Below are 19,303 nucleotides of genomic sequence, written 5' to 3'. Positions count from 1 at the left end.
ATGTTTACAAGACTCAATTAATTTAATTTTCTATGGTGATGATGAACTTGATAATGTCATTAGTTTTTAAAGATTTAATTTTAACTGCCGTCTTACAGACCTAAACCTACATACTGTATGGAGTTAAATAACATATGTAAATTCATCAAAGGTGATGTTTCTCATCTAATGCCTTTTTTTTCCTGATTTATAATTAAATGGGTTTCATTTATGTTTCAATTGTTTGTTTTCAGAAGATATATCTCCATATGCTTTCAGGGTCACCACAAACAACAGCAACTCACACTTTCCTGATAATTGTCTAGAAAAGAATTAACGGTTACCTGATCGACCATCTCGCTGGAAGTCTACATGGTACCACTCGCCATCATTTACTTTCTTGTTGACTGCCTTGGTCTTTGTGGTGCCTGAGCCCATGTCTAACAGCAAGTACAGATGTCCATCCAACATCTCAATGGCAAAGAAGTCCACTTTGAGGGTTTGGGGACTTTTTGAATCCTTGGACTGCTGCTTAGGCTTGCCGTGGCTGAAGAGAAGAAGTCCGTTGGGTTCTGTGGTGCGGAAGTCAAATGAGATGGAACCTGTCTTCTTTGCGTTCCACTTGTTGAGGATGATAAAAGACTCTGGCGTCTCAAACGTGATGGGATCTAAAGTGGCCACATTCTCACATTTGAAAGCCACAGTTCCGTGGATCTTCATCTTTGGATCACCCAGCTTGGCCAGTCTTGACAGTTCAAGTCTCACATCATTGTTCTTGTACACAACCTGAATTGGGAGCAGAAAAAAGTCAATACTATGGTCATATAGACATTCATACCTTGGTGAAGATTGGATATGCTAATTTATAAAAATAAATACTACAAGCAATGCCATAATTCTTATGGGTACTTCCTTGCAATTTTAATGAGCTGCATGTTCAGTCCACACCTGTGTTTTTCACACTGCACCTTTTCATGAAAGAGTAAGTTAATGTGGCAGTAGGCATCGCTGACAGCAACCTGCCTTGTAACACAAGCACAATGCACTCGGACAGCATGGAGAGCAAAAGACATCCATTTTGAAATAATGTAATTTTTAACTGTTTTGTTATTGAAGCATATGGTGAGAATTTTGTAAGAAAATCATTACATCTTGTTCCATCCTTTTGGATTAAATGTGTAAAGTGAGATAAAGTGTGATACATTTCAATGGCTGCCTTGATTGCAGGTGTAGAGTAAAGTGCTGATTAAGGCCTCAGTTGCATCCTGTGCTTAGAAATAAAGTGGGCAGATGATATTCCTCTCCAAAACAAATTAAAAATCAGTCCATACACACGGGCATGCAACATTCACTACACTCTATGCAATTTAGAAAAATATATATATATATAAAATGCCAAAATCTGCATGACTTATTTTGAAGCCCTCACTGAATAGCAGTTAATATACTCAAACATGATAACCAAGACACAGTTTGGCATCAAAACACTTATCTCATTAAAGTGCATTAGTGCTGTGACCTTTAAGATGCCAAGTGCTGTAGTGTTAAGACACAGAAGTGACAGTAGGAACATATGACAATGAATGAACTGGAGTATCATTTTAAAAGTCTCTGTTGATTTCCTGTTATTTAAAGGAAGCATAAGGGGTAAATTAAATTCTCCAAGTAAATCACATCTTGAAAGAATTGATTAAAATGTCCCCCTTGAGACGAAGGCAAAGCAACGAGTGTAGTGCTGTGCAATTGGCAGTCTTGAAAAAAAATAGAAACAGCCATAGCCCTGTCATTATCCAATCACTGCGGTGAAAGAGAATCTTTTCAAAATGTAATAGTGAATGAAGAGTCCAAGTGCGTAGTAACAACTAATTTCCATAGGACAAATTATCCAAAGCTGAATGTCAAGACATTTTCAATGAAACATCAATTTCAAAGTCTTTCAAATTAAACACACTCAATACAGACACACAGATTTGAAGTGTTTGACATAACATGTCAATCAGACTCCAAACAAACAAACAAACAAACAAACATATATATATATATATATATATATATATTTCAAAACAAAAGGCAGAAATATGAAGAAACAAGTTATCTATAACAACTCTCCTCCCAAAAGGCACAAGCAAACTCAATGATATCTTCCACACAGATCTAACAACACTATTCACTAAAGAGTCAGTGAGTGAACCATTATGGTTTCTATGGATATTTATTCAAACAACAAAGGAGTTCTAAATGCAAATCTATTGCTTTGAGCAGGACAAATCAAATTAGTTACATCTGCCCATGTTCTTTATTTGCTGCCATCCAAAGCATTCACCTGAAAATAGGGACAAATCCCATGGGATTGCATTTGCATGGAGCATTATGTTTATCACTGAGTCAGATCTACTGAGTCTAACTGTTCAGGTAGATGTAGTTTATGGCAATGCTTTAGATTTAGGTAATCTGAGGTTTGTTTTTTTTCTTCTTCTTTCAATAAATGGTTTGCGGCTTAACTCCAAGGAAAACAGGAAATGCATATTAGAATGATTTTATTCTTGCAAGATTTCTTAGCAATAGTATTAGAATATAAAAGGCAATTCAACACGAATCTCAAGGGAGTAAATTAATAGAAGATGCTCCTGTCTTCGCTGGACTCCAGTCATATAGACTAAAGGTGAAACAGATACAGTCAATAAACCAAAATCAATTTTTTATGGTCAAGACAAAGGGCACCTTTCACAGCCAAAGGAGCTTTGGTCTGAGCTACAATTGTGCTGCACTAGTAGTGCTGCACTAATCTGTCATCAAGCTAGGGCTGTGACAACTGAGGTATTACTGCACCACTGTTTGTTTTGCCATCAGAACTAACAGTCTGGCAAAGAAACTCAGACTGGAATCTGCACACAAACAAGCCTCGTCGGGGCATGCAATCAATCAAAGCTATGAATTCTATTAAATCCATGGTCACATGTTATGGTAATATTAGTAAATTATGACCCAGAATTGAGGCTTCTCTGTAATTCAGCATGCTGGGTTAGATGAAAATTTCTCAGTGCAACAAGATAAAACACCAGTTAAGTCACTCTGTTTAGAGTTCCCACCATATAACATTTGTCGTATTTATTTCTGCATTACCTTGTAAAACTGAAAGAGATATTGTTTCATTCACATATCCAGTGACCACTTGCATTAAGGAACCATATTTTAAAACTTACAGCAATGCAATGGAAATCTGAAAACAGTGATTAGTTCTCAGCAAGAGCAGTGAGGGCAGCTCACCACATATTTTTCCCATATATAGCAATCTCCTTTCCATTGTCACCACATCTTCAGTACCCCAGAGACATGCAGTTAAATAAGACACTCCCTTAACAACCGGACCTGTAATAGAGTGTGGACATGTAGTCAGGACCCAGCATGCTCATTAAACAGAGCTGCCTCAGACCTCTCTGAGAGGTTCACTGAAGACGACAACCTTTCCTAGAGGTTGGAGACAAAATGTAGGACACCTAAGCGGCACGAAAAATTGCAAAAATAGAAAAGATAGAGAAGAGGATAAGGTGAAACAGCTTTTGAAATTAAAAGATAAATGACTAGATCATTTTCAAGTACTCTGGAGATTTGCCTGGCAGACATCTTATGTACATACCGTACGTGGTGGCTCCAGGAGAACATTTTTAAGGTCAGAAAGTTTACAAAAAAAAAAAAAAACAACTTCTAAAAATGAATTACATTTATTGACTTCTTTTGGTAAAACTCAAAGAATCAAAGGCTCCATTAATTAAAAGCATTAGCTGACAGTGTGTAAAATATGGTTAAAAGTCAAATGCTTTTGTGCACACTGCTTTGTGGTCTGTTTTTCCAAGGTGACAGTTTGAACTCATATGTATTGCACTATGAAAGAAAAGAGACATAAAGTATATTGTTTTTTTAACATTAAACATAATAGCAGTACAGTTCATAATGAGGTAAGTTTATATCAGTGTGCTGCTACATATTCCTCATTGGGACAACATTAAATTGTTATTTATATCAGTTGAATGTTTGCTCATGAACATTTAATGACTGTCTTATTCTCAAGATCACAAATTTGAAGTTCACCTGACAACGCTCCATGAAGCTTGTGGTAATTTCTACTTTACTATTTAGAAGTGTAGTTGTCTAGTACTCCAGACATCTTAATATGAATAAAATTATGTGTGCATTGTGGGAGTGTCAGAGGAAAAGGTAAAGTTTGCATACAAGTAAGTGAGGAAGGCAATCGTAATAAACTAAAGCAAAATGTAAATGCTGAGACAAAGTCAATGTGTGGGTGGAAGTGCTTGTATTTGGTTTCCTAAGGTGAGGTGAAGTCACACTCGGTACGCCCACCAGCGTCAGACTGCACACAAATTGCTGTTTACCTCCTTGAGGCAGCCCATGAAGTTGTTGCTAACTGGAGATCCAGGCAGGTCAGCTGTGCTAGGACTCCCTCCGACATAGAAAAAGTCATCAGAGCCAAGCATGGTGTAGTCCTCTTGAGTATATCCTGTAGTGGTCAGAATCCCGTCCACTGATATTGTCACCTAAACAAACAAGCAAACAAACAAAAGCACAGGGAAAGAACAGCTATACTCAGACAGCCTATATATGGCAATATCATTGTCTTCCTTGTTGTCAGACGTACCTATGATCTTTCACAACCCATTTTCATGTCTGTTTTTAATTCTATTTTTTCTTGTCTTCATTATTATTTTGTCCAGTTTTATTAGATGGAAGACTGCAAGCCTTCACAGGAATGCTGTACTAGTTAGTGTAAGTTAGTAAACTGCTCAAACTTCAGCGTTAGTATTGTCCCTAATGCAACTTAAAAGAACTTTAGCAGACACAGAAATGGTGTTAGTAGAATGTCATCTAGGTTAGTTTTACTGTTAATTCAACATTAGTACATCCAGCAGTTCAACAAAGAAATCAAAACGTGCTACTGGGTTAGGGAGGGATTACATGTGCTGAAAAGCACAGTCACCTTTTAGTACAGGATAGTGACTGAGGATGTTAGAAACAATACAATTCATGCATCCATGTTTTCTTTTTGTTTGTGATCATACAAAAAGAAAATTCCTAATTGAGATACAGCATCAGAATTTTGACACTAAAAGAATGCATGCAGAAGCTTATGAAAATTACAAGCCACAAAAACAAAATGAGAAACACCAGCGAAGCACCAATGACAAATACACCTCAACTGTCACAGTCATGTTGACAAATAGGCAGTGTCATATTTGCAACATGTAATCGAAGTGCATGCCGTGCTAAGTGAATGGGGACATATCTGGCTGAACCAAAGAGCATCAGGCCAGCCAGCCAGAAGTTCCTTATTATTAACCACAGTCTGATGCAAAAGGCTCGGAATGATGCTCCTATAGGTGGATCAAACAGAATTGGACAGGAAACAAGTGAAATAAAGCGGGTGAAATCAATAAACCAAGAAAAAGAAATTAAAACGGATTCCAAAAAGTAAGCAGAAGTGTACCAACCGCAATTTCCCTTTTTTTGTAAATGACATCTACGGTAAAAAAAAGAAAGAAAAGAAACACACGGCAAACCCAAACTAAGAAACAATTAGAATGATATCTACCGAACAATGTAGTTTGTTTACCATAGCGTGTCCAATGCCTGAGTGCTTTGTGGAAAAGGGGGGAGAAAGGAAATTAAAAACTGTGAACAGAATACGATTATTACTCAAATTATATATGAATGTCAATACTGTTAGTACATTGTTAAACGGCAAAAAAACCATACTGGTTAGTAGAATGACACATTCCATGATGATGTTAGTTTCCAAAGCATGTTAGTAACAAAGAGAAAAAGGGCAAAATAAGTTCAACAAGAAAAAAGTAGAGCAAGTAAAAAACAAGAATGCTCCACAGGAAATGCCACAGCTCGACCAGTGACTCCTTAGGTGCTTTGCACCATGTGATCATCTTGTTTAGTGGCAGAAGAAACTCTTTTTGACTGGTTCCGACAAAAGGTTACGATTGACAGACATCAAATGGTTCGTAAGAAAGAATGCCTAAAGCACATCAGTTGTGCTTCAAGCAAGTTCAAAACAATTTTTTATAATTTCTTCTAATGGTTTCAGTATTTTCCTTCTTTTGGTCTGGGTTTAAAGCTTGAGAACAACTAAGTGTATCCACTTGCTAGCGCTCATACGATACTGTACCTCTTTTTGGTCTTACTGATGAACTTTAGGACCATTTTACTGTAATGAGACAAAGCAAAGTTGACCCTGATGCAGGTTGAGGAGGATGGCAAATTTGATTCCCCCACAGAGCATGCATTCAATAGGCTTGGTTTTCCTTACCCATTTAAATGCAGTTAATTTCAGTCTGCTTAATACTTAGGTTTGCCATTAATCAATTTGCTAATCATGCAAAAGTAGCAGCTTTGTTACTGAGGTGAAGACAAATGTTTCCCACCAAATGAGGAGGAACAAATCTAGATATGTTGCTTAACGTATGTATTTGCTGTTCTGAGTCACTATCCATCCTCATCTGATTTACGAATGTCAAAACATACTTTTATTTTGCTATATGTTAAACAAAAATAACAATTTTCTATTTATTAGCCTGACCACTTTCTACATGCTTAAGACATCCTTAAACGTGACGACCAGTTTATGTTATGAGTTTCACTTATTTTCAGTACACAAATATCTTCAAGTCAGCCATAACTCAAACTGCATTCTCACACCTAACGACTAATAAGCCTGGCTGCAATCCAAAATGTCTTCATCTTGCTTCCTCAAGTCTGGAAAACAATACAACTTATGTCTTGGCGTGTTGTACATCCACTGCACTTGCTCCCAACATGCAATCTGCTACACCCAGAAGCATTGTCTAGATTGTCTTGCATCAGCAGACATGAACTGAATCACGCAAAGGACCAAGATGCGAGGACACATGGTGGAAATCAGACTAGTCCACCTCGTTGTGTTAGTGTTGCTCCCATTGTTGAACATTTCTGGATGGTTGAACAGGTATAATACTTGAGTCTACTACATATATGTCAACTCTACAGGCTTATTGCCCACACACTAGTTTAACTTTTGGGGAGCAGCAGCTGAATGTAGATGTCTCTTTAGACAACAATGCAATACAGATTTTGGATACTTCCATACATCCCATGACAGCATCTAAAAGATATGAATCTTTTAGATGCGAGGGTTAAATGCTGAGATTGTGGATTCTTCTAAGGCCTTAAAGCAAGCTTCTGAATAGTAGTTACTGTGTAGAGGTTACTGTACTTGACACGCAGTGGTCTCTGCAACAGTGGTCTCTGCAACTAGGGCCAAAGCACTGGAGGAAGAACTTTCTCCAATTGTATGAAAAAAAGAAAAAAAAATTGAAATATGACAAAAAACAACAAAAAACATCAATATGCTATAACACAGTGGTGGCTAATAGCCACCAGCAGGAATATGGGCCACAGCTTGTTACTATTATTGAAATCCATTGAGACTGCTTTGACGTATGCCTCAGGAAGCCTTTGGTGCTGATTGTTCATGACTCCAACAGTTTGGCACTGTTTTCATGTGCAAGGGCGGCCTGCCACTAGCAGAGTGGCAGCTGCATCCTGACAACATTAAGTATGCAACTGTGTGTGCTTGGTAAGAATCAGTTTGTAACATAAAAACACCCACTGAACTCTGTAGCTTCACTCTTGCTATGCTAGTACAATCTGTTCCTGCAGGTGTGTTTGCACTTGATCTATGTCCAGAGTCTCTGATTTACACTTTCCTTCTTCCCATCTGATTTCGTTGATATATTGGCGGGACCCCAGTTGTAAGTGACATTATAATACTACTGGATATCTGATGATGCTGAAATAAGTGGCACATGCTGTTGAACTGAGTTTCTCAAGAAATCCGCATTGTTAGAAATTGTATGTTTGGGTGTGAGTCTTAAATGTTATTGTTTTTGTAGAACTTGATAACAAAGCTTAGCTCTAGATGTAGTTATGCTTATTGTAATGCTTCTCCATTCCCACAGACCAGTGTTTTTAAATGTTAGCCCCCTCTCTCATGACAAAAATCACCAAAAGTCATGGAAAGGGTGTTCTATTATCTAATCACTAGCAACCAATCCAAAATCTAACTACTTGACCAGAATATTTTTTTTCAATACAGAGGCACATTTTAGACAAGTGCACATCTTATGTTAAACTAAGGTAGAACACATTAAACCCAAATAATTACAACCCCTCTCAAATATCTGGACCGGCATGAATTTGTTAAATTTTGCTTTAACATCTGACTATTCTCCATCAAACTGTAACCTAATAGAGGTCTAGTTTCACATCTAGATGTCCCTGCTCACTTGCGGTTCTGTTTTATCTCCACCATACACCACAATGATTCAATTTAGCAATCCAATTACAATGTCTGGAAAAACAAATAATCTATTGCATGATGGTAATGATTTAAGTGCATTTGTCTTGATTCATTTACTGAGTCTCTGCATCACCCTCTGTACTGTTACCTGACGTAGATTCCTTGTTACTTTGACATCATGCCAATCATTGTCATTAAATTTCCCATTGACTGGCTCCACAAGAGCTTCAAAGGCTCCAGACCCCAAATTAATGACGAGTGAGACAGCCCCATTTTTCAGTGCCAGGTTGACGTAATCAGCTGATTTGCCCGTATGCAGCATAAGTCCATTCCTCTGCAGGGTTTTGAATGACAATGTGATTTCATCACTGCTGCTTTGAATTGGATTCAAGGACAAGTCGTAGCAGAAGAATTCAGATCCCTTGAAAGTTGCAACGTATTCTTCCTTTCCTGCAGAGACAAAAACAGAGAAATATCTAATATTAGTATCTTAGCCTCTTGGGTGCCTGTTTGGAATTTGGAGTGAGGTGGCAAGCTGAAATGTTCTGCAAGGTAAATTTGGATATACTACGTACTGTATAATGGCCGGCTAGTACTTACCTTTTGAAAATAGCACAGTTGTGTGGAATGCATCACTGCACAGTGATACAATACAACACAGACTCCCATGTACTGTTTCTCTTTTCTCACTCTATACTTTCCTTGCAATCAAAGCTGGGGAACTACAAAGATTAATGACTCACCGGGCAGCATTTAGATTTCAGTAATTGTACAGTCCGATTTCATCTGTACTATTATGTTAGCTACGTTGTTGGCCTGTACAAGGCATATATGGTACAGCCCTTGAGTCAGGTTGTTTATTAATTGTCTGTGTATAGAATATGTTTGATGATAAGGTAATACTCTGATTATCCAGGACAATTACTCATAATGGCAATTGAGGCCAGTGCAAATGGGAACAACAATATCAACCATGAATGTATGAATGTACAATATTCTTAAACTGTACACACTTGTACCAAGCACTATTGGTACAAGTACTATTTGATCACATGACATTACCATATACTACTCCATGTTTAAATCAGCTACAGTGACATGTACGTTCACTGTTACAAATTACTCTAATACAAACAACTGAATTATTTGTATAGATAATATGATAATGCACTCAGCAGGAGGAAAAGATCACTGTGCATTTCATCCAACACACATCAAAGGCAAAATACTGAGATACTGTTTCACCTTCACATAGGATATGTTCATAAATTACTAGATATCAGACACGGTTTGGTCAAATGGTTTCGTAAAGCCACATGCAATGAGGGGATTGACTTTATTAGCATTGCCTTTGTGTTGACAATGAATTGAAATCTGATGTAAAAAATCATCCATGAGCTGAGGAGAAATACTATTAGACACAATGTATGCAGACAACAAATACAATTTTTGAATATTTTCCTTTGATATGAATAGATCACATAGCCATTCACAATGTAGAGACAAAAGAAAAAAAAACATCCTTGTGTTGCTGCTCTGTTCTTATTCTTTACCTATACACCTAGTTAATTACTCAAACAGACACTTTACAGCATCTTGGGGAAGAGTCCAAAGTGGAGATAATCAGACTGTAGGATACACTTTACAGCAGACAACACCAACAATACACTGGAACAAAACCGTTCAAGGACACAATATCCACACCTTTGTATATTCTCCTACAAATATAATAACATCTCCAAATTCATTCTGTCAAGTATGCATTCATTAGGTATTGGCAAATATGACTTGAGCTTTTAAAGGTAAAACTGACCTTGCTGTTTGCGGGAGGGTTAATCAAAATGTCAGTGAACATCTGAGGGAGATGCATGTGAGCTCCCATTATAAAAGCATTTAAAAACAGGTTCAGACCGTTAACAAGCCATTAAAGCAATTGGCAGAAAATAAACCGCCAAAATAAAAAAGCATTCAATTATGTAAACTAAAGCGACTGGCACATTTATGTAGGCTTCTCAAACCAATGCAGAAATCCAGCACTACAAGCAGACGCACATTCTCAGAGTCACATCCAAGCGTATAAACAACAACACAACAAATAAAAGGGGTTGCTGTCCACAACAATTTGTCACCTCATTGATTCCCTCTTAGTGGTACTAGAGCGCTCCTTTGGGAAAACTGCAAGGGGCCGTTATTGAAGTTGACTGGATTTCAACGGTCTTTGGGCTTTCTCTCAAGTCTGAGCCCCCTATCAGTGAAAATAAGAGACCTATACTCTGTTCACTAAATCCACCCCATGTCTGCTCCATAGAAGCAGTGACCACATAACAAATAGACCCAATACTTTGGAGGCATTCTCATCTCTCACGTCACATATCCCTTTGCTGCATTTCACAGTTAATTTCCCTAACCAGCGGAGAACGAATTGTGTTTGTGTCCAGCAGGGCCATTTTTTGGAATTTACAACACTTGGTGCTCAGCCCAGAGGTAGTTTCAAGACGAGGGGCGTACATCTCCTTAGAGAGTCATATTTCCTGTCAAACACTGGCACTCTGCCACAAACCAATGTAAACATATAGCAAATGGATTGTTCTTGTATAAACCCTTTCTAGTCCAACCTCTCAATGCATTTTACAACACACACACACCATTCACCTTTTCATTCATTCACCCATTCACACAGTCAGAGAGTGCAAGCAATCACATTACACACTCATCACAAAGCCTACATTTAAATCAATCTTGTTTCGACCTGTGGTGGTGCTGTGTATCATTAGAGTTTGCAGGTTTTAAACTGACAGTTGAAATAGCCCTAGGCTTTCTGGTTAGTCGTTTCTAATCTGTAACTTCGTCAAAGCAGGGATGAAGCCAACGTTTTCATTACCCACCTTCCCATAAGGAATAATATTTTCAAAAAAATTAATTTTAATTTCATGGAAAAACAGAAGGGTCTACAGTATGTGTTTGAATGATGCATCCAAGATATCATAGATTTTGTTCAGACTGGTCACCTATATCCAATTTTTAGCCTATCCAGATTGATATCGGATATTTCGTTTGTAGTCTGAACAGTCCCATACCACAGGATATCCAATTTCTGCAGGATGGATTGAAACCACATTCGGGAGGTAGTTTCATATCGGATATGGACTGATGCCTCTCAGTCTGAACAGCTCCACCTCACAGATTTTCTCCACCTCTACCAGACAGTAATATTGCCAATACGCAAAGGTAACAAAACTTATTGTTTGTCGTCATTTTTGCTATTGCCGCCGTCACAATTATATGACCTAACACATTACACGCACTGAACTGGCCTCCGCCCCGATGTTATAGTGACCTGTCAGATCAGCCAATAATGTGGCTCAGTCTGAACAGGGCAAGATCGCATTTGGACACTTGCGAAAAACAGTGTGAACAGTCAGCCCTAAAAATCAGATAAAGAAGGAAATCCGATATTCCTGCAGTATGAACGGGGCCATAGTGACTCAACATTGAAAAATGGGAAGAGCTGCACTCCCACAGGTCTCCAACAAACCGGTCAACAATCAAGAGAGAAAAAAAAATGTTCAGCTTAGTTATACTTTTTAATAATAATTCACTCTGGTTTGGATGAAATAAAGCACATCATTGTGCTGAATCGCTTATGAAAATTTGTCTCACTCAAAACATGTTTTTCCCCAGTTGATTCTCTGAAGCCCACCCTCCTAATGGTCCCGTGATGATATTTTCACATATTTTCAATTTAATTATCCTGTTAAATTAGGTATTTGTTTTAACTACAGCATGGTTTGTGATTGACAATGTAGTTCTAGCAGGTTTAAGCTTGCTTCTGTCTGATTTGGATGATGATGAAATGTCTGCAATTCACATCACAGTAAAATTTATGCTTTATTCAATGGAGTAGATTCAGTGTTATGGCAGCACCAATCTGAATGTTTTGTGTTCAAACAAAATGGATTTTAATCTCAAAAGCAAATTCTATCTTTCAAATAATTCTTTCAATAATGTCTGTCAGTGATGCTTGGAATGGTGTCAATGAAAGAACAAGGGAACAAAAGTTTACTTTATTGCAACTAAATTTCATTTTATTGTGGATAAATTCTAAAAACCAGCCCAAAATCCACAAATGCAAGCACAATGATGATGAAATGAAGAAAATCATCAATACAGTATGACTGAACGATGAGTGTAAGGGAATGAGTCACCTGTCCTGTCGCTCCGCTTCACAAAGCTCAGTCATCTCAGCTTTATACACTGTAACTTTTCTGTGGCTCTGCTTTCTCTCTGATTTCATATTGCATGCATTAGAAAGTTGGAAAAAGTGTAAAGTAATGTAGAAATAATAACATACCATATGACAACATAAATACATATTTTTGGAAAAAAATGTACAATACAGTATATGATTAAAATAATTAATTCTGGCCACCTATGTTCAGTATTTAATATTATAGCATTGCATTTTCTGGATGTTTTAAATTTGGTGAAATATTTGTGAATCTTGACACATAAAAAGCTGATTACTGGCGGCATGTGTGTGAATCTCCTTCAGTCACAGCATCACAGCAAACAGCAACCTGCTGTGTTATCCAGCAGCAGATGTATCAATGATATGTGACAAAACTGCACACAATAGGCCTAGAAGCCATTGTGTAATTTTATTCTAAAGGTTATTTGGACATGTCGTACTTGTATCTCTGTGCTATCTCGTCATCTATGGTTGATCAAACTACACCCATCTCCTGATATCTTAATGGTATTGAATCATGATACTGAATGGGAACATGGACAAGGACCTCCCTGAGTGTGTTTTACTAGAGTAGAGGATAGAAAAACACATGAACAGTTACAGTATTGCTAAGAGGGAATGGTCATAAAGAGTTTTCTGTATCACTCAAGTGCTTTTTGAAAAAAAAAAAAAAATGGAGAAAAGAAGTGCCTTTACTTCCCAACAAGATTTCATAACATGTAACATCATGTGCAGAAGATATTTTAAGTAGTAGTTTCTTGTCATAGACACTAATAGACTGCTGTGACTGATTTCCTTATAATCTCCTATAAAGTTACAATCCTCCATTGACATATAAATAATTGTTAATCAATTCCATGTAATTGTTGGTGGCATTCAGGAGCCACGTACTCTATGGTTGCATTACATTTGTGGTTGTGGTTCAGAGCTAACTACCCATATCGATAGAAGTAATGCAATTATTCTCCATTCAAATTAAATTATCGTGACAAAGAGGAATGGCCCAGCCCAAAGCCACTACAAACAGCTAGGTGTATGTTGCTGTAAAAAAGTGGAGGCAGCATAAATGTCTGCTGAGTGTGTGGAACTTAATCGCTCATTTATAATGAAGCACCAACAGGCCACAAGCATGAGCATATGTACAACACTCCCAGTATGTGACTGAGAGACCAGGAGGCTCCTCATCAGTCACTTTGCTTTGACACTAATCTGGCATCTGATACTCTATGGCTGCTTTTTGAATTAGCTTGCACCCAGGGGAGAACTGTGTCTGCCAACATCAAATCATGACACAATAGACAGAAAGATGCTCAGTAGGATATGAGAAAAAAATACCTGGGAGATGAGCATTAGGGAAAGCTGTGATTTTAACTGGGGTTATTCCAATCTTTTTGACTCAGTGGTACAATTATTAAATTTGTTTAATAGGTACGACTTTAGTAAAAGTGGTGGATAAATCATACAAATGCAGTTTTTCATCAGTTCTGATTAAAGCATTTTTTCATTTTAAATATATTGAAACCATTACATGCATACTAATTAAAAAAAAAAAAAAGGTTATTAATGACAGAAATGAGATTGTGCTCCAGTGACACAAAGATATTTCAATGAGCTGGATTAAGGGGTATTATATACATTGCTTTGTATATTCTTAATGGGTTATTTATTAATCTTTCTATTTGGTGTTGTGTTACTTTTGGTTGTTGTGGTGCTTTCTGTGTGTTTTTCTGTTTTGTGTAATTACTATGCTGTGTGCGACAGAGAAATTAATTTCCCTGACGGGACCTCCTTAAGGTATAAATAAAGTTATACTCTACTCTACTCTACTCTACTCTAAAACTGATAGTAATTATATAATCCACCTCTAACAGTGTTGCCTCACTATGAGTCTCCAGCATTAACTGTGACTAACTCAACACCACTGTTTCCCTGTCACCATTGCACAGCTAAAAATATCCTTCTTCAAGCTGAGATTAAAAGTTGTGCTGTTGTCAGTTTAAGGTTCAGGAGGAGGTAACAGTTCTGGGAAATAGTGAGACACCCTTCTGTTAGAGCACCTGTGGATTTTTAAGGACTAGCTGTGCCATAAATAAAATTGGATGCTCAGGCTAAGTTGTTTTATCCTCTGTGGCAAGGCTCTGTGACTGACACTGGATTTTACTCTGTTCCCATTCACTCTCTATTTGACTGGCAGCCTATTAAAATGATACAGAAGTTAGTGTCTGGCAGCTTATTAAAATGATAGCAAGTTAGCGTCATGAAGCCAGCCTAAGCCTCTTACCTTATGACAGAGAGCAGATATTCTGAAGAGCTTCATTCTTTAAAGAACATATTTTATTACATGATTATCACAGCATTCAAAGGACATAATAAAATGTCTCATACTACTTTCTCCTTGGAGGGAAGGAATTCACTGTTTGTTATATTTTATATAAACTTTTGTTTTGCATATGTAAGCAATATGCAATCAAACATCTGTGATGCTTGCATTTCTGACAATGTTGGGCTGCTGTAGTGGGCAACTATACCCCAATTAGCTCAGTTAGATACATACAAGGATCAGCGTGTGTGTGTGTGTGTGTGTGTGTGTGTGTGTGTGTGTGTGTGTGTGTGTGTGTGTGTGTGTGTGTGTGTGTGTGTGTTCGTGTGTGTTCGTGTGTGTGTGTGTGTGTGTGTGTGTGTGTGTGTGTGTGTGTGTGTGTGTGTGTGTTTGCATATGTGCGTGTTATCCTTGGTGAGCTCAGATGACATACTGTGCTAAACGTGCACTGTCATTTAGATTCACAGTATGGCAGAATGCCCTGCTGTTTTCTGTGAGAGTCTCCTCCTCCAATGTCAATCAACAGAAACAGTTTGTCCATAGTTCATTTACTCAGTACATGACTGTTTCCCATACTGTAAGTCGGCACATTATCTTGTCTAAACATACATCTCAGTGAGTCATGGCATGGTGGCGCAGAGGTTAGCACTTTGTCATCTCACAACAACACGTGCACGCTGCGTAGAGTTTCTGTGTGAGGTTGTCTTGCATGTTCTCCTTCTGTCTGCCAGTGTTCCTTGAGGATTCTCTGGCTCCCATCCCACAGGTGAAGTGCAATCTTTCATTGGTAATAGTTGTGATTTTGTTTCGTGATGGGAAGATGGAAAGACTACTTTGAAGAGTTGATGAATGTGGAAAATGAGAGAGAGTAAAGACTAGAAGAGGTGACTGCTTTGGACCAGGAAGTAGCAAAGATTAGTCAGGATGAAGAGTGGAAGGGCAGTCGGTCCTGATGATATACCTGTGGAGGTATGGAAGTGTCTAGGAGAGGTGGCAGTAGAGTTTCTGACTGGGTTGTTCAACAGGACCTCAGAGAGTGAGAAGATTCCTGAGGAATGGAGAAGTGTGCTGGTGCCCATTTTTAAGAACAAGGGAGATGTACAGAGTTGTAGCAACAACAGAGGAATAAAGCTGATGAGCCATACAATGAAGTTATGGGAAAGAGTAGCGGCAGCTAGACTAAGGGCAGAAGTGAACATTTGTGAGCAGCAGTATGGTATTTTGGCAAAAAGGAGTACTACAGATGCAGTATTTGCTTTGAGGATGTTGATAGAGAAGTAAAGAGAAGGCCAGACAGAGCTGCATTGTGTTTTTGTTTATCTGGAGAAAGTTTATGACAGGGTGCTCAGAGAGGAACTGTGGTATTGTATGAGGAAGTCTGGAGTGGCAGAGAAGTATGTTATAGCGGTGCAGGACATGTATGATAACTGTAAGACAGTGGTGAGGTGTGCTGTAGGTGTGACAGAGGAGTTCAAGGTGGAGATGGGACTGCATCAGGGATCAGCTCTGAGCCCCTTCTTGTTCGCTATGGTGATGGACAGGCTGACAGACGAGGTTAGACAGGAATCTCCATGGACTATGATGTTTGCAGATAACATTGTGATCTGCAGTGAGAGCAGGGAACAGGTGGAGGAGCAGCTAGAGAGGTGGAGGTTTGTCCTGGAAAGGAGAGGAATGAAGGTTAGCCGCAGTAAGACAGAATACATGTGTGTGAATGAGAGAGACCCAAGTGGAAGAGTGAGGTTACAGGAAGAAGAGATCATGAAGGTGGAGGATTTTAAGTACTTAGGGTAAACAGTCCAGAGCAATGGAGCGTGTGGAAAAGAGGTGAAGAAGCGTGTCCAGGCAGGATGGTACGGGTGGAGAAAAGTGTCAGGTGTGATGTGTGATAGAAGAGTTTCAGCTAAAGTGAAAGGAAAGATGTACAAAACTGTGGTGAGACCAGTGATGTTGTTTGGTCTAGGGACAGTGTCACTGAGGAAAAGACAGGAGGCAGAGCTGGAGGTAGCAGAGATGAAGATGCTGAGGTTCTCTTTGGGAGTGACCAGGAAGGATAGGATCAGGAATGAGTACATCAGAGGGACAGCACATGTTAGATGTTTTGGGAATAAAGTCAGAGAGGCCAGACTGAGATGGTTTGGACATGTCCAGAGGAGAGATAGTGAATATATCGGTAGATATATTCACTATCACTATATATTCACTATATATTCACGGTAGATCAAAGAGGAGGTTTATGGATGTAGTGAAAGAGGACATGAAGGTAGTTGGTGTGAGAGAAGAGGATGCAGAAGACAGGGTTAGATGGAGGCAACTGATTCGCTGTGGCGACCCCTGAAGGGAAAAGCCAAAAGGAAAGGGAAGGAACTTATATTTTTTTTAATTATTGTTTCGATTAAATTTATATGACATCATCAATCCAAAATTAATTTGACAGAAGTTGGGTCTAATATTCTCTTAAGATCACAAATACTGATGCAGAGCAATATCTCACAAAATGACTTCCTCACAGATGTTGAACAGCTGGTGTCAGGGAATGCTGGAAAAAAGCTCCCTAATGCTTTCTCCGGAAACTCATCCAGATTTGGTAAAAAGGGATGAAAGAGGGGTCATTAGACTTTTTCAATGCTGAGGCTTCCTTGTTTTGTGCTCACCATCATCATGCTGGATATTAGTGTGAGGCAGCAGAGAAATTGACATTATAGCAACAATAATGCTTACAGTAATTTCCATGATAAATTTGATCATAATGATGTTTTAACATCGTGAAAGCTATTTTTTATTATAAATATGTGTATAATGGATGATATAAATGTGTCAAAGCAATATTTAACATTACTTATTGTACATACAATCTGAAAGAAAAACTGAGCACTTTGTATTGTACTTTGTAAATTGATATTATAGAAATGGACAGTTTTCTCCCTATGTTCATTATATTCAGATAGAAATATGCTCGGATGATGTTGAGATTACGTCAAGCTTGAAGCCATTGAGGTATTCCACTGCACTTACGTGAATAACGTATTAATACACTTCCTTGTCAGACAAAAATCAGACAAGCCACTTTATATGTATTACTCTGTTTCTCAGTTAACTCAACCAGTTGTAAAAATCAAATAGCAAAACATTCAGAGTTCAGTGGTCAAAAAAATGTTAATGCATCTAGGCTAACCCTAATATGATGTGAAATCTTAACCTATGGGGTGTTAATGTTATGTTTTACATTAAAAGTTTCATTTCTTTTTAAGTTCATAATGAATACGGGGTGTCACTGGCTCAGTGGTAGAGCGGGTAGTAGAGCGTTCCCCTTCACAAGTTGCTAATTTGGGGCGCCCCATGAAGGGGCTGCCTGTGACACTACCTCCCCCTGCATGCTTACAGGCCCCCTTGTGTGTGTGTGCGTGTGCTACAGGGCTTGTACACACTAATACAGTATGTATGCATGCGTTTGAAGTATTTCTAACTAGAGTGTGCTCTTAACTTCCCTTTGGGGATCAGACCATTATCTATCCATCCATCCATCCATACATCCATCCATCCACTTCCGCTTATCTGGGGTCGGGTCGTGGGGGCAGCAGCTTAAGCAGGGAAGCCCAGACTTCCCTTTCCCTAGCCACTTCGTCCAGCTCCTCCGGGAGAAACCCAAGGCGTTCCCAGGCCAGCCGGGAGACATAGTCTCTCCAGCGTGTCCTGGGTCGTCCCTGGGGCCTCCTCCCAGTAGGACGTGCCCGGAACACCTCACCAAGGAGGCGTCCAGGAGTCATCCTAACCAGATGCCCGAGCTACCTCATCTGGCTCCTCTCGATGTGGAGGAAACTCATTTTGGCCGCTTGTATCCGGGATCTCGTTCTTTCGGTCACGACCCACAGCTCATGACCATAGGTGAGGGCAGGAACGTAGATCGACCGGTAAATTGATTGCTTCGCCTTTCGGCTCAGCGCCTTCTTTACCATGACATCAGACAATTATATGAATTTAAGAAAAAGTTTTAAAAAATGAAACAGTAGACTAGTCAGAATTTAGGCTCATAAGGACTACCATTAACTTTTAATGATTAAAAAACACCCCCCCCCCCGTTTTTTTTTTTTTTTAATTTTATTTATATATTTATCTTTGAGGAATTGCACCCTGTATATATAAACACTCTCAGTCAAAAGTTTGGACACACCTTCTCATTCAATGCTTTTTCTTTATTTGTAGTACTTTCTATATTGTCTATACAGACAGAAGCCATCATAACTATAGAGCATTAATAGCAAACAAAAAATTGTGAAAAAACTCGAAATATGTTTTACATTTTAGATTATTCAAAATAGCCACCCTTTGCATTGATCTGGCTTGGCAATACCTTGATGAGCTTCATGAGGTCATCACCTGAAATGGTTTTCCAACC

At 38.6% G+C, this 19,303-nt stretch overlaps 1 protein-coding gene across 5 annotated transcripts in view; it reads right to left on the bottom strand.

Moving 5' to 3' along the window:
* LOC137603478 (neurexin-1a-like) overlaps nt 1–19,303 on the bottom strand; it is a 259,246-nt gene that overhangs the window by 163,191 nt on the left and 76,752 nt on the right. For all 5 annotated transcript variants that reach the window (XM_068326991.1, XM_068326989.1, XM_068326992.1 and 2 more), the window contains exons 5-7: nt 8,487–8,788; nt 4,371–4,532; nt 324–765 (exon numbers count right to left, since the gene is read on the bottom strand). In XM_068326991.1, coding sequence (XP_068183092.1) covers nt 324–765; nt 4,371–4,532; nt 8,487–8,788 — 906 coding nt within the window. The remainder of the gene's footprint in view (nt 1–323; nt 766–4,370; nt 4,533–8,486; nt 8,789–19,303) is intronic.

Source organism: Antennarius striatus, chromosome 11, assembly GCF_040054535.1.
Source record: "Antennarius striatus isolate MH-2024 chromosome 11, ASM4005453v1, whole genome shotgun sequence".
NCBI classification, from domain to species: Eukaryota; Metazoa; Chordata; class Actinopteri; order Lophiiformes; family Antennariidae; genus Antennarius; species Antennarius striatus.
This window is presented reverse-complemented; position numbering and strand designations above follow the sequence as displayed.